Source organism: Rattus norvegicus, chromosome 14 (genome assembly GCF_036323735.1).
Source record: "Rattus norvegicus strain BN/NHsdMcwi chromosome 14, GRCr8, whole genome shotgun sequence".
Lineage (NCBI taxonomy): Eukaryota > Metazoa > Chordata > Mammalia > Rodentia > Muridae > Rattus > Rattus norvegicus.
Window position 1 is genome coordinate 10,520,023 of NC_086032.1, and position 14,923 is coordinate 10,534,945.

Here is a 14,923-nt window from a genome sequence, read left to right on the forward strand (position 1 = left end):
TTTCTCACATCTCCTCTTCTTGTGTGATCCACTTTGGAACCATAGAAACTTAAGAACTGAGGGAAAGGCCATCCAAGGAAGGGATCCTCTGCATCTGAATAAAGTGACCCTGAAGCATTTACCACGGGTCAGAGAGCAGGACCGCTTCATGCCAGTCAAGCACTAAAAAATAACTCACGACGTAAAGCAAGGCGGGAGCGGCTTTCGAACTCACTAACGAGGCATCATCTGAACACAGCAATCTGAGATCCCGTAGCATCCTTACCTGTTAAATCAAGGCAGTATTGGATAAGGACACCCCGGTTCTGTATCTCAAAAAGAAATAACCCAAAAGTTAATAGCAGATCGAATTGTCTGTACTGTGTACGTACAATGAAAACCTTGCATCTTTCAGGAAGGGGCTGAGTGTTGATCACTAAGAGACGTTTGTCCTCGTGTCCTGGTGGCAATCTGACTTGGTAATGACTCAGGGACACAAACTATTTTATGGGGATGACTGCCGATGCCACCTAAGGCTTTACAACTGTCAGTTATCAAGCTCAGAAAGTGTCAGTGTCTACTAAACCATTTCTCTCCTACGTCAAAATAGAATTAATTCCAATGAGATAACACAATCTGACCCTAAGAACCTAAAAACCTTTACTGAAGAGGAGATAAATTCCAGACCGTTGAGGGCTTTCTCTGGTACAAAAGGCCGGGCTTCTCTGGTTCATCAAAGCAGCAGACAACAAAGTCTAAGATGTCATTAACCTTCGTCAAGGACAAGACTGATGGTGCCCGGCTCTGACCTCCCAGGAAGCATGGCTACTGTGTCCACAAAAGTCGGATGCATGAGATCAAAGGCATTCTGTCCTGGTAGCTAAAGAGATCGCAAACCACTCCCTCTTTCAAAGCTCCTGGTCTGAGTCAATCAAAGTATATGTGTGTGTGTGGGGGGGGGGGGGGGGGATAAAGTGCACTTATCTACAGTGTAAGGAATTTTGAAATATTGATGGGTCCCTACTTGGGGAATTTCTACTAGAGCCATCTCGTTATTAATGATGACATCTCTAAAATGTATCCAAATTTAGTTTCTGTTAATCTTTCATTAATTACTCCTAGTAAAAGATATTAGCTTTGCTCCAAATGTCTTTTGCTATTAGTGTGACGGCAAGGTGCTGTCTCCAGGAGTCGCCAAGCACTGGAAGAGGAAAAGGTGTGTTCAAGCAGCAGGAAGTAATCCTGACCCTCTCACAGGATTGGTCACCCATGCCTAAGCACTGTGCCCTTATTTGCATGTCATCAGCCGACTGAGCTCACCTAATCCTGGACGCAAAAGAACTTTTTAGGGAGCCTAGGGGAGGCCTGTGTTGTGTGGAACTGATGTTAGTGCTTAAAGTCCTTAGAAATCACAAAGTAATTCGAGCAGGCTTTTTGTCTAACCCTGAGGAGGGCAATTAAGGCAATCTTCGAGAGCTGTCTGTCTTTCCCTACTTCCTGTATCCAAGAGTCCACGTAAACATGATGTGCGTAATAGCCAAAATGGCCTCCTCTAGAAACAGACAGATCCCCCTGAAAATGGGAGCCCATTTTTGAAAGAAGTTGTATCAGAATAGAAAAACTCATAGCTGTTTTCAGTTTTCCTTATTCTGGCGTTGTATACATACAAATACATTTGCAAAAACAAGCGCCTCGGATGACCGGAACTATCACAGAGACCTCTGAGGAGGGATGCTCTGTGGAATGAGACCATAGGAGGATATGAATAGCCTCAGGTGGAGGCTACAGTCACATTACACATTGAGTGGGAAATGGATCCACTTAGGGAAGTGAGGGGTGGGAGGTTGAGCAGGGCTTGGCTTCGCTTCTGGATGAGAGAAGGGCTCAAAGGTTCTGCGGAGGGACGGTAAAGAGTCGAGTGCAGTATGGTGTGATAGGAAGAACCTGCCGAGGAGGGGCTGTGGGTCAGGATGAGGCTTGATTCTGCATTGGAGCGAGTAGGAAACGTCTGAAGTGTTGGGTTTGAGCAGGAAGAAAATAGAACGCCACGGTGGGAGGATCGCAACTCGCTTTATTTTTAAAAAGATTGGGCAGGCTGTGGAGAGCAGATCTGCACCGAGCAGCGGCACGGAATCTTCTACAAAACACAGAATAGAATTAGAAGAGCGCGGGAGGGCTAGAAGCGCAGGTCCCCGCTCCTGTGCTGCTTTCGTGATTCTACTAACCCCTCTGGGCTAAAGTTTCTTCCCCCCAAATTCTTACAGAGCCTGGCCTGCGGCATTGAAAGCACCAATGACCTTGCTCTATGGGCGGGCGTCATCACCACCTCCACTTCAAGCTTGGGGAAGTTTAAAGCCTGGAAAAGTATAGCAACTTGCATTAAATTCCGTCGTGCAGGCGATGGTGGAGGGAAGGGGCGGGATGTGGGGGTGTCGGGGGTAGATGAGAAGGGAAGGAGGAGGAACCAGGACAAAATAAGCCATAAATAAGCATAATGTGGACTGGGGAGACAGCAGGAAATTTTAGCTGTGGCTGAAGGTTGAGTGAAGAGACTGGGTTCCATCCATACAAACGCACAGTGTTCGTGTGTATAAAATGATGCATTTAAAGCAGTGGTGGGTGTTGGCCTCTGTGCTGTTTACCGCTGTTGTTGGTCCCTCCCCAAACAAAGCACCTGGCTACACTCTTCCCATGTGTTTGCCTTCTCTTAAGGTCCTGCCCAGGGTCTGTCCTGACCACCTAGAAACCTGCCAATGGTCGTGTTCCTACTCCAACTGCCCTTCACCCCATGTGCAGTCTGATGACTCTCATGGTCTGACTAACCACGTGTTACAGGCTGGGCTGATTCCTTCTGAGGGCAGCTGGTACCTGCTTGCCTCTTGCCCGATGTTTTACAGTCTCCCCTCTATTCATACACGCATCAAAGTCTCTTCTTTTCATAAAGATAATAGTCAACTTGGATTAGGAGTCACCCTAATGACCTCATTTAACTTAATTAACTCTTTAAAGTCCCAGCTTCCAAACATAGAAACGAGGCAACCTTAGGGCTTCAGTATAGGACCTTGGAGGTGACCGAAACTCAACTACATGCCTTCTTCCCATTCATAACCTTCCCCAATTCTCTGCATGTCTGCAGAGAGAATTGCCACCTAACGATACAGGTGACATGTCTGCAGAGAATTGCCACCTAACGATATAGGTGACAGCATTCCCACGTTCTCCTCTTCCCTCCCTTGGAAGCACCGTTGGGAGCAATCAAGACCTGGACTTGCTAGCGTCACTCACCTGCCATCGTGTTGAGGCTGAAGCTGAACTCTGGTGGGTGACCCATGGGAAGGGAATTGTTTCTTCCCCTGTGCTGTGCTCTCAAGCTTGAATAGACAGTTTCCTCTTTTCATTTCTCCCTTTGCTTTGCTGAAGTCCTAGAGAATCCGAGTTCATACTGTACAAATAAACAGCCCGTGATTTAACTAACACATGCTTCATTTTGACGTCCTGAAGAGCTGTGTGATTTGTATGCCTCTCTTTTGGGATACATCAAGGTTTGTTTATTGTTTTAGGCACATTGCCTTATTGGACCTCCTGAAAAAAATGTATACAATGAAACCCCAAAGAGGTTTCCTATCAAGCAAGCGTCAAAGGCAGTTTTCAAAGACAGCCTCTCAGGGCAGAGGGCAGCGTGCTTTTCTGTGGGTGTCGTACGTTTCTCACTTGGGAGCTCTCTAGAGGCAGACATACTTACTCTAGAAGAATTGGCTGTTGTAGACTTGTACGCATACTGGCTAACTCACGTTTTATTACTTTTACAAAATACTTGAAATATTTGTTTATTATATAGGCTTTGTTAAATATTTGCTTATTATAAGTTCTCATAGAGATATATTTAAGATTGTGAAGAATGAGCATTGAATATTTTAACATTTTGAAGTAAACAAACCTACATAAAATATTGGTGAGTGTCTGAGTAGCTCCTTTGTGCCTTCCGTAACTTTTATCATCTTTATAAACTTTGCTCAAACCTTTTAATAAACGGCTATATTATACAGCTTATAAATAGATATGTAAAATTTCTCACTAAACTTAGCACAGAAGTAAGTCACAGTACCTAGAAAATCATTGATGATTGACAACAGAGGGGGAAAATCTATGTATTATATTATAATGGAAACTCATATGTGGCTGCTATTAAACCCTGAAAGGTGCCAAGGGAGAGTCACAATAAAGCATCTTTGATTAGCATGGTACTGTAGGAGCTTTATTTGAGTGTTGGTTTATTCGTGAGCCTGAGTTTCCGTTTAAATCTTCCAAATGAGGCTGTGTGTGATGTATGTATGATCTACATTTGGGTAAATTGAGGCTTAGTGAGGGTCAGTCACTCACTCATTGTTTGACTTGCTAATACGCTGGAGCTGGAGTTTGGCCTCAAGTCTCCATGATCATCATTTCCACTATGGTGCACGCTTAGGCAATTACAGGCCAGAGACGCAGTCAGCAGTTACTCACTGAGACCAGGGACATGCTGGGTACAGCAAGCATTTGAATCCAAGGAAGCTGTAAAAGAGGACATTGGTCATCTGACACTGAGTTACTTAACCTCTGTGGCCCGTAGTGTCTTCATCTGTAAACGTGAGAATAATTATGGCATTGTATGTGTGTGTGTGTGTGTGTGTGTGTGTGTGTGTGTGTGTGTGTGGTGTATGTGTGAATGGTGTGTGGTGTGTGTGTATGTGTGTTCGTGTGTGTAGTTTTGCTGTTTGAAAAAAGCAGATAATGTATGTGTTATAGTAGATACACACACATGCACACACACACACACACACACACACACACACACACGCCGCTCATACATCAGAGACTGTTAGCTCTGTAAATCAATCAAACCCTTTTGAAAAGTTAAATGCTAGTAATAAATAGCGAGAACTATAAACATGTTTATGTCTTTGGCCCAAGAGTTCTACTTTTGGAAATAAAGCTTAAAGAAGTTATTCAAAACATGAATAGAAATGAGTAGTTTTAATTACAGGAGGGAAATGATTAAAAAAATATATACCTGAAAATATGAAAGCACGGGCTACCCTAACTTTTTTTTTTATCTTTTGATTGATTCTTGGTGAATTTCCCATCATGCACTCCAATCCTACTCATCTCTCCATCCCTCCATACCCTCCCTCCACCCTTGCAACCTCCCCTCCCACCAAACCAAACAAAAGAAAACAAAACAGTCTCTCCATGGAGGCCAGGGTGTGTCACACAGCGTACCCTTTTGCCCAGCAGTGTTAACTTGCAAATGTTCACTTCAGTGAGTCATTGGTCTGGGTCAGAGGCCTCTGCTGCTCTATCAATACTGGGTTCTCCCAGGACTCCTCTTGGATGTCTTGTTGCTGCTCTGTGTCCTGGAGATCTTACAGCTTTGGTTCTGGAGGACGGGCAGTTCGTAGGGTTCATAGTTACTAACAATGCTAACAATCCAGATTCAGTCAAAACGTTGGAAATGTGCAACACAAGATGGGAAACAGGTACAAGGATCTGCTACATTGTAATGTGCTCTCTTACACACACCTGCATTTGGATCAAGGCTGGTGGGCATCTCACACATGGGAGGAAGCCCTGTGACCCAGGCCCCTTTCAGCAGCACTGATTTTAATGTTCTATGTGATGGCAGCTTTGGGGTATGTTCAGGCATTGAGGAAATCCACAAAGCATGGTAGAAGGACAAGGGCACTTCCAAATTCAATGGAAAACACCGGGGAAATGGACAGAAAAAAAACATATAAACTGGACAGGTTTGACAGGATCCTGCCTGGGAAACCTAAAAGCTGGGATATTCTCCACGTTGACCCCAACCCCCAACCCCCGCCGTGTGCTCAGAAGCCTGTGATAATAATAACCAAAGCGGGAGGAGGCGATGTAGCAGGAGCGAGGGCAGTTCACTCAAGTTCAGCCAGACTGTCCTCCTGTGGAGCAAACTGGGAGGGAGTCTAGTCAAGCCCCAGTGAGTCAACACATAGCGTCCCTCCAACCCCACCCTCCTCCTTTCCCAAGGACACCTCCCTGTGTCTGTGTGCTTGACCTTTCCAAGGAAGTAACTGCAGCTGCCACAGCAGCGAGGGGTCCATTGAGCAGCAGCAGCCTGGACAGTGGCAGTTATCTGTCACGTCTGGATTCAGGTGCTGGCTACCTGCTCTTTCCCCAGGGCCTTTGAAATGTCACAGCTCCCTCCTAGGTACCCGGGAGCTGTGTGCTCTGTGGCTCTGGAGCGGTGTGAGGGGCAAGTAGGATGCTCTCCTGGCAGTTTCTTAAGAAGCACCAACACTCTACCTACTCAAGGGACCACCACCGTGCTTGCCCCCGACTAAAAAAACAAAGGTCCCAGGGTGAAGTTAGAAGAATGGTAATCCTTTATAGAATCTGCCTCTGTGGTAAAATACACCGTAAGGTTCCCGATTCTGTGGTAAAATAGGCCGGCTGGCAGTAAGGTTCCCCGGCTAGCCTGGAGCTACAGAGAAGAGGGTGGGGGAGCTGATGGGCTTAAAGAGCCATGTCTTAGACAGAGTATAAAAAGAAGGTTCTGGGTCTAGAGGGAAGTTTAAGATCCTTTAGCCGCCCGACTCTTAAGCAAATGAGACTGCGCAGATTCCCCTGTTCACTCGGCTGGGAAACCCCACCAGATGATCCCTGTCCTTCAAAACTCAGGTCCATCTCTCCATTCAAAGAGCCACTTCTATTTCTGGCTTCAGGACAAACACTAAAGCTTGCAACCACCGCCCTCCCACCCTCCCCACCCACACCCCCTGAAGTTCTTTCAGCCTTTGCTCTCCTTGAGAAGTCCCCTCAGAAAGTTAGAGCAGGTAGCGGGCACACCACCCCCTCGGGGACTGCTGATTTTTCCAGCTCATTGGGAGTACTCCGAGTTTATCCCGGGAAGATAAGAGGTGATAATTGCTTTCACTTTGCGGAGGTCTGGGGGATCGGTCAGTTGGCCTGGGCGGGTGGGGGTGGGGCTGGGGGCACGAACACCTCTCTGTTCCTCTCTTTATTCAGTTCCACACTTACATTCACGTTCCCATTTCAGCAAGTGATGAGTGGGGTTGGGGGCAGTGGGGCAACAACTGTAACACCAGCCATCTAAGCCCTCGGCCACTGAAGAGACAAGGAAACAGAGACAAGCCTGAAATGACAGAAGGGAAGGAGAGAAGGGAAGGCCTTTCAGTCCTTACTTACATGCCCGTCACTAACTCAGGGAGCCCAGAGTCATATTTTTTCCACCAGGCAAACAATTTATAGGTAAGAAATCTGTGTTTCACGAATGCCCGGTCTCAGGTGTAACCCAGTGCCAAAGTCTCATGGGAACGTTTGGCCTGCAGAGCACCGGGCTGCTCAAGCCCCTAAGAAAGCTAGTTCCTGCGTTGCTATAGCAACTGGAGGAGCCTCGGCTGGAAGGGCAGAGTTCTTCGGATGCATCTACTGCTTCCAATAGATTGACGGTCTTCCAAGCCCAGTCATGTTTCCCAATCATCAACGCTGCAAGTGCTAGTTTCATTAAAAACAGTAATGACAACAACGGCAATTTCTGTCTGAAGTTGATGCACGTGGACCATTTCCCTAGTGCTATGGAATGTCTTTTGATCTCTGGAAGGCTGAAGGTCCCTTAGGATCCTATAGAACTTAAATTCACGCATCCACCGGAAAATACAGTCGGGACTTGCGCCAGTGGGGTTTGACGGTAATTACACTTTGATGGCTGGAACATGACCTGTGAAATGAGTTGCTGGTCTCTGTTAACTCCTAACGGACATCAAGCCACGGTCCCTCGGAATCCCCAGCCCCTAAAGTTGGAGTTTGGAGTGATTTCTCCTGAGGCGGAATTGTAGAGCCTCCCTCTAAGCAAATTATGCCTTGCTTTCCTAGGCTACAGAAATCTATACAATTAGTCTCAAAACACTCTGTGAGATGTGTGTAAATAACACACACGTACTTACAGGCAGGGCCACCCTGGCAGAGAGCATGCTCTCTGCCCTAGTAGGGTGAAGGGAAGGTAATTACTAGCAGCAGGAGGAGAGATTCCAAACCACTGGGGAAAAAAAAAATCATCCTTTATCTCAGAAACACAGCCAATTAAGGAACAGTGGGGGATGGAGATGTGTCAATATTTGCTGATTTATTATTAACATTCATTTTTATTTTTATGGTGTGTGCCGATACGTTTGGGTCTCTCTTTTTTATTTGTCATTAACAAGTCTCTTGATGTCCTTTCTAACAATGCCAAGAGAGGCTAATAAATTCCTGTAGTGAGAAACTGGAGTTGGGGTTGGAGACAGATCTAAGGGGAGATTGTGGAAATTCATAAAGACATGAAAGGTTTCAGTTGACTAAAAGAAAGTTTCCCTAGGAGGAGAAAGCACACCTACGCTGTGGAAGGCCAGGGCTAGATGCTGAAAGACACGAGAAAACCTCGGCTCCAGTCTCGTCCTAGACAGCCCACATTCCCAATGGAATGCTCTCTTACAATATGGCAGAGTAGGACCTGTGGAGGGAGAACTCACTCTGCTCTCCCCTGTGGCAGCCAGCGCTTCCTTGGGAATTTGAACAGGATGGGTGGGATCTCTTCACTATCTTCCTAGGCAGATATGTGGAGAAAAGGTAGTAAGAACCATGAGTGACCATATAATAATAGTGATAGTAAAGCTATTGGGGGCTTATGGCAATCACATCAAACAATGTGGCTTGAGCTTTAGGATAATTGTTAAAAACAGTTGGCACTCGGGCTCAAAACGTCAAGCGGGGGTGGGATGGGGTCTTCAGTGAATTCTGACCAACGAGTCAAGAGTTTCAGAAATTCTGCCACACTGGAATAAAAACACATAAGTAAGTCAGAGATTTCCCCGTGCCGTTTTTCCACGAGATGAGTCTGGAGTCTTATGCTCTGACCTTCGTCCTAGAAATGTCCCTTAACAGATAAAGCAGAAATGTTCTGAATTTCTGTCAGCCTGTATCTCCGAATTCTTCCCCCACAGAGTAAGTGGTTTTATAACTTGTGCCAGTGCAAAGGTTAAATGGATTTGCACCGACAACAGCCTGAAGGAGCCCTGTGGAAAAAAAACGCTGGCTCAGGTATTTCAATGACACCCATTACGTTTAGTGCTTGAGGCGAGTTTTTGAATGGCAGGGAGAGGGTTCCACTCTGTGGGGAAGAATCCAAGCCTGAAATCTCTTCTCTGTCTCCTCTGTCTTCTGTCCTCTGCAGGAGCAGCAATGGAAACCGGTGTACTACAGTTTGGCCACCATGTGCCTTTCGAATCCTCTCATTGAGAAGCCAGGAGGCAAAGTAAGACTGTTTCCATGTCTTGTCAGTGGTGTGTCTTGAGCAAAAACGGCCTTCATTTCTCTTTGTCTTGTGGTATCAGTATTGGGGGAATTTATCAAGTCCGTCTCATAAGAATACTTGTTAAAAATTCTGAACTTGAACGCCTTGGTTGGCACCAGTGAAACTTGCCCTTGGCAAAATGTTGAGCGTGACAAACACTGTCGGGAGTATCCCTGGCCTTGGCATCTGCCTGCCCTACCATCCCAGCGAAGCCTCCCCACCTCCTTCAGTCTCCCGAGCTTCCCCATCCATTAGGACCTGTTAGAAGGACAATGGTACTCTTACAGTCACCACACCTCAGTGTGGTGTTCAGACACAGTCCTTTGTTTTAAAATACTTGTTATTTAAGCCACTTTGTAGCCTAAAGATGTTGCCTCTAAATGATGTCTATGTCATGTCTGCTGCTGTTCTGGACTTGAAATCGGATCCATCCAGGGGCAGGGGCAACAGGAAGAGTAGAGGCCTCCTAGAGTTGTACGGACTGGGTTCAAATCGAAGCCCTGGCCTCCACTAGGTCTAGATTTTGAGCAAGTTCTTTGTTAAAAGGGACATTGTATAGCAGGCCTGCTTGGTGGGGTCCTCAAAGTGGCGGAATACTCTTAATACAAACCCACAAAGCAAGTATTTCTTTAAACCTGCCTTGTTCTCTGTCTTTCCAAGCATTGTGTGGGTTATAAAAGTGAGTAGACTGATTGAAACGAAAGGCTAAAGAGTATGTTTGGGCAAACCAAGTCTCCAAATGGCTTAACTGGAGAAACTGGAAGACGGGAAATCCACTTCAAAAAAGGTAGAGAGAACTTTCCGACGTTTTCTAGGCACCACCTCACAGGACGAGCGTGGTGCCACTACTTCTTCACGGCCTTTCTACCTTCAGCTGTTGAGAGACATCCACAGGCTACACGCAACCCAAAGCCCAGGATGAAGTGTAGTCTCTAGGAAAGAACAAAAGCAAAACAAATAAAAACTCTTCACATAGGTCTCTCACAGACGCATATGGGCAGAACCAGTTTTCACAATTTCTCTATCAGAACTGGTCTGTCTCCCCGCCTAACTCTGGGTAACTTTGCCCTAGCTGTCTGTGCATCCTACCCAGGGAGTTGTCTGCGGTGTGAAATCCCGGATGAGGAAGCCCGCCCTGTTTTGTCAGCAGTCCTGACATTGAGCAGGCGTGGCAGGGAACAGGCCAAGCTTCCTGAGACTGTGTTTGCTCAGTGTTCAGTGAGGGTCTGTACTTCCCCTCTGCTGACTTCAGTTCAGTGAAAGGACTTTCATTTGTCCCAGTGATAAAGCCAGCCAACAAAGCAAATGCTTCTCAGAGGTCACAGACTGCGTTAACAACCGTTCCAGCATCCGCTGCTTTGCCCCCCCCCCTCAGTCCGCAGACTCTGACTAAACCACCACTCTGCCCATAGAGTGGGAATTTAGCCATCTTCATAGATGAGATCAGAAGTTCATGTACCTCAAAGAGGTCTCACTTGACCAACTGGAAGGGAATCGAGCCCAGCACGGCCACGCTGGGTTCAGTGACATGATATCTCTGTGTGGACCTCTGGCTTCCCTCACCTGCTATGCAGCTAGCAGGTAGATTTCCGTGTTTTCTCCAAAACTGTCGGGTTGAGATGGATCCCACTGGACATTTTTGTTCTCTTTTCTCATAGTCCTGGCATCTGGGCTTAATACAGTGGTTGAAACCTACCCTAGTGAATTCAGTTGTCAATCATTCTGATATCCTAGTGCCTGGTGGGGGTGGGTGGGTGGAGGGATATGTGACCCTGAAAGTAGGTTTCAGCCTTCATTTGCAGGAGCCAAGGGAAGACATTGAATGTGGGCTGTTGGCACTGATGGCTAATCTGCTCGGAATCTGACCGGCTCTCCTCACTACAAAACAAAAACAAAAAACAAAACTGTGGTAGAAGACTGTACATAGACCTGGATGGAAACTCAACCACCCAAAGGAAGCTATCCCGTTAAATTCAGGACGAGCATTTCCTTCATGGAGAAAGGGGGGTTTTAAAAAATGCAGCTAGACAGTGAATTCCAGTATGAGTTCGTAACAGGAAAAAAAGAATATTTGGGAGCCAACTCTAATAAACCAGCCAAAGGATAATCCTTAAAGGCTGTGATTGGAATTAAGCAAGGACAATGGATCCTAAGTAAAAATGAGAAGCCAGGAAAAGTCACTGTAGGCCTGAACCCGGGATTATCCGCCCACACGTAAAGAAGAGTTGAGTGTTATTTTTCACAGACTTGGAGTCAGTGCCTTTTGGGTGGAGCATGCAAATGTATGCAAATGAGAATGCAAATGTTAAGAGTGTGTGTCTTGGGATTTCCTGGGACTGGCTCTGCAGTCTTGGTTTCCTTTCCTTTGCAGCTGCTTAAGATCATGTTGTGAAAGTTGGAGCTAAACTTAGTGCACCAGATCCCACAGCGTTAAAGCTAGAGGACTCTTCTGTGTGACACGCAGGAGATGCTCTCTCAAGGTTAAAACCGGGTAAAATACTGACAAATATTTGGTAGTAGGGATGGCATCCCTTAGAACGGGGTCTAAGAGTAGTTGTGACCCCCTTGGGGGTTACATATCCCTTAGCTTGCATATTAGATATGACATTGTGATTCATAACAGTAGCAAAATTGGAGTTATGAAGTAGCGACAAAAATCATTTTATGGTGGGGGGTGTGTGTGGGGTGTTGTCACCACAGCAGGAGGAACAGTTTTGAAGGGTCGCAGCATTAGGAAGGTTGAGAAACACTGCCATAGAAGTTTCTCAGATAACAGGAAATACAAGACAGATCGTGGGCTTTAGATAAATTAGTCAAAGATCCAAAGTGGATGTTCAAGGGGAATTAGACCACGATGGCAGGGATATAAGGTTCCAGCGACATAGGCAGTGGGTTAAGGGATAACATGAAACTCCTCTTCCCAGCTGCCCTGGGAAATTCCCACTAGTGCTTCTCAAAGGCACTGTGCAGCTGCCTTGGTCTCCACAGCCCTCACAGCCTTGGGACATGGAAACAGACAGAGATGTTTGGATTAGGGACTGCCCATGACCGGGGCGAGGCCAACCTGCCTTTCTTGAAAGACCTCAGATGATATACATGTCTCGGCTCCAAAGAATCAGAACGCGAAGACACGGTTTGGCTGGCGACGAAAGAACCAGGAAGATAACGCCCTAGGAGGGTAGTGGTGTTATTAAGTGGAAGGGCGGGCGAGAGACTAAACATGCTCTCTGGGCCTTCTGTACTGCAGGGTGAGCGAAGGGGAAGCTGAAGGAGCCAGGTGGAAATGACTGGATAAACAACAGATAAAAGAGGAGGGACGAGGACTGCTGCTCCACAGGATAGTAATGTCAAGGGTGGCTGGCTTCTGTGGGAAGAAAGAATGGGGTGCCCTCTTTGCAGACAAATCTTTAGCATTAACAAAATTAGGGCATCGTTCTAAGGAGCATTTCGCCTTGGAAATGGGAGGGGCCGTCTTCCCTGCCAAGGCCCCTTCCTGCTCAAGATGTCTCACCTGGGTCTGGGTGAGCGTTACCTGTTCTTTAAGTGCCCTTGGACTTCACGTTTATTACTTAGGGTTTATTAGGTGACCCAAATAGAGAGAGATAACACCCCCCCAAAAAATAGTCTGTGACTTAATACTGCCTTAAAAAACAAACTTATCAAGAGGCAGGGGGACAATCAGGAGGTAGCTCTTAGCAAAGCAAGTCATCCAATCGCTATAGTTACCAATGGTTCTAACTTCTCCATGTAAGGATGACTGGTTTAATGGCATCCCCTCTCTATACATCTAGCTTCCAGCCATTAAAGCAAAATGATTTAAGCCAAATATTTGTCTTCTGAGAATTTCTGTGACAAAAAGGAAATCTTCAAGTCACCGGGTCTGTCTCCCTAAACGATAGACGTTTTAGTTGGACATAGGTCCAAGATAAAGAGTATATTCTTAGCTTCTTTAGCATCAGGACATGGCTGTGCCTAGATTATGGCCAATGGGAAATGAAGGAACATGATTTTTGTGAATCCTGTCCCTTTTGCTGAGGGCCATATGGCTGTGGCAGCCAAAGCCAGGATTGCTACCTTATAGTAAGACAGGACAGCAGAGGAACACACTGAAGACTTAGGGTCTCTAACTCTGGAGTCTGTGGCTGCTTATGCATGCTTAAGGCAGACGTTACCTTCCAACTTGTTTGTATCCCTACAGTTTTGGCCGCTGCTGTTGCTATGGTGGTGTAGTATTCAAGCCAATAGTTACCCAGAGCAGAGGGCAGAGTGCACTGTGGAGGCATTCGGAGTCCAGTGCAGGTCAAGCGAGTTCAATACCTATGAGATAAAGAAATGATGACACTGAGTTGTGAGCGACCATCGTCTAAAACCAGCCTGGATGAGGACGAAAGGCAAAGAAGCTAACTTTGACCTCTGAGAGAAGGCTGGTAAGACCTCATCTAAACCTAGGTATCTGGGCTCAAAGAAATTCCTAGAACCGTGGCCAGCAAAATTTGAAAATACTCAAGAGCCGTAGTAGGTAAATGGGCATCAGGTCACGGTGTTTTCTAAATCCTTATGCTCAGGAGCTAGTGAGATGACACAGTGGATCCAAGCACATGCCACCTGAGCACCTGGATTTCATCCCCAGGACCTACATGCTGGAAGGAAAGAGAGAACTGACTTTCGAAAGTCATTCTTCCGACTTTCAAGTGTGCGCATGCGCATGTGTATATGTGTGCGCGTGCGCATCTGTATATGTGAGCGCATGCGCATGTGTATATGGGTGCATATGCGCAAAACGAGAAAGTAAATGCAATTTAAAGTCTTAAGTGCTATAGTCACACTAATAGGTTAATGCTGGCGTTAGTCCTTCAGAGAGAAGCTTCTGTTTTGCTGTGGTTAATGCAGAGACTCACCGGAGAGGAGACTGAGTGACAGAGAATGCCGGATTCTAAATGATATTCTATGTCAGTCCCTCCAAGGTCAGGAGTCATCTGGAAGAGGAAACCGGAAAAAGAAAGAGTAAGAACCAGAAGTTAGAGGGGCATGCTGAGCCAGTCCCCTGCATATATGGTAGGGTCATTGCAGGCACAGAGGCACTGCATCTCTGTCTCGCTACACAAGACTGAGCCCGTCATCACGTTATCATACAGAGGTCAGGAAGTAAGGAACACAGGACTCCTAAGGCAGTTAATGGATCCTGGAGAAAGGTTGACTCTTTCTTTTCAGTAGTGTAGCCACTGATAAATTGTCCACGGTCCAGTAAGTAGTCCCTCACTCAGACTTCTGTAAGTAGCTTCAATGAAGTTCAATGGGTCCCTGACCCCCCCAATCAAGTAGGAGGGGTTTGTTTGAGAAAAAGGGGGTTTGCAAAGGAGAGGGTGTTAGTTAATGAGAGAGGATCCTGGAGATGGGGCGGAAATGACCCAACGCTTGGTATGAACACAGGTGACATTTTCAGAGACTCAGAAAGGTAGAATAAATATTTTAAGCAAAAGCAAAAACCGAAGCAAAGAGTGTAATCATCGCAGAGCCACAGCCCGCCTTATCTTTCTATTGGTTCCTATCATCTGGAAGGGCTGCCGGGGCTCTTTAGGA

The 14,923-nt window shown here is 46.4% G+C and overlaps 1 protein-coding gene and 2 long non-coding RNA genes across 6 annotated transcripts in view; 1 reads left to right on the plus strand and 2 right to left on the minus strand.

The window, feature by feature from the left end:
* Rasgef1b (RasGEF domain family, member 1B) overlaps positions 1 to 14,923 on the plus strand; it is a 519,819-nt gene that overhangs the window by 355,657 nt on the left and 149,239 nt on the right. For both annotated transcript variants that reach the window (XM_017599428.3, XM_017599427.3), the window contains exon 3: positions 9,224 to 9,304. In XM_017599428.3, coding sequence (XP_017454917.1) covers positions 9,224 to 9,304 — 81 coding nt within the window. The remainder of the gene's footprint in view (positions 1 to 9,223; positions 9,305 to 14,923) is intronic.
* On the minus strand, positions 1,864 to 7,998 carry LOC120096569 (uncharacterized). Of its 2 annotated transcripts, none has more exons than XR_010057458.1 (4): positions 7,201 to 7,998; positions 5,239 to 5,395; positions 4,360 to 4,530; positions 1,864 to 3,421 (listed from the first exon to the last, which is right to left on the minus strand). It is a non-coding gene; the product is annotated as an uncharacterized LOC120096569 (long non-coding RNA). The 2 variants fall into 2 exon arrangements; XR_010057459.1 differs by having other exon boundaries at positions 7,033 to 7,998.
* On the minus strand, positions 8,113 to 14,159 carry LOC120096570 (uncharacterized). Of its 2 annotated transcripts, XR_005493156.2 has the most exons (4): positions 13,981 to 14,159; positions 13,516 to 13,660; positions 10,907 to 11,221; positions 8,113 to 10,275 (listed from the first exon to the last, which is right to left on the minus strand). It is a non-coding gene; the product is annotated as an uncharacterized LOC120096570 (long non-coding RNA). The 2 variants fall into 2 exon arrangements; XR_005493157.2 differs by lacking the exon at positions 10,907 to 11,221.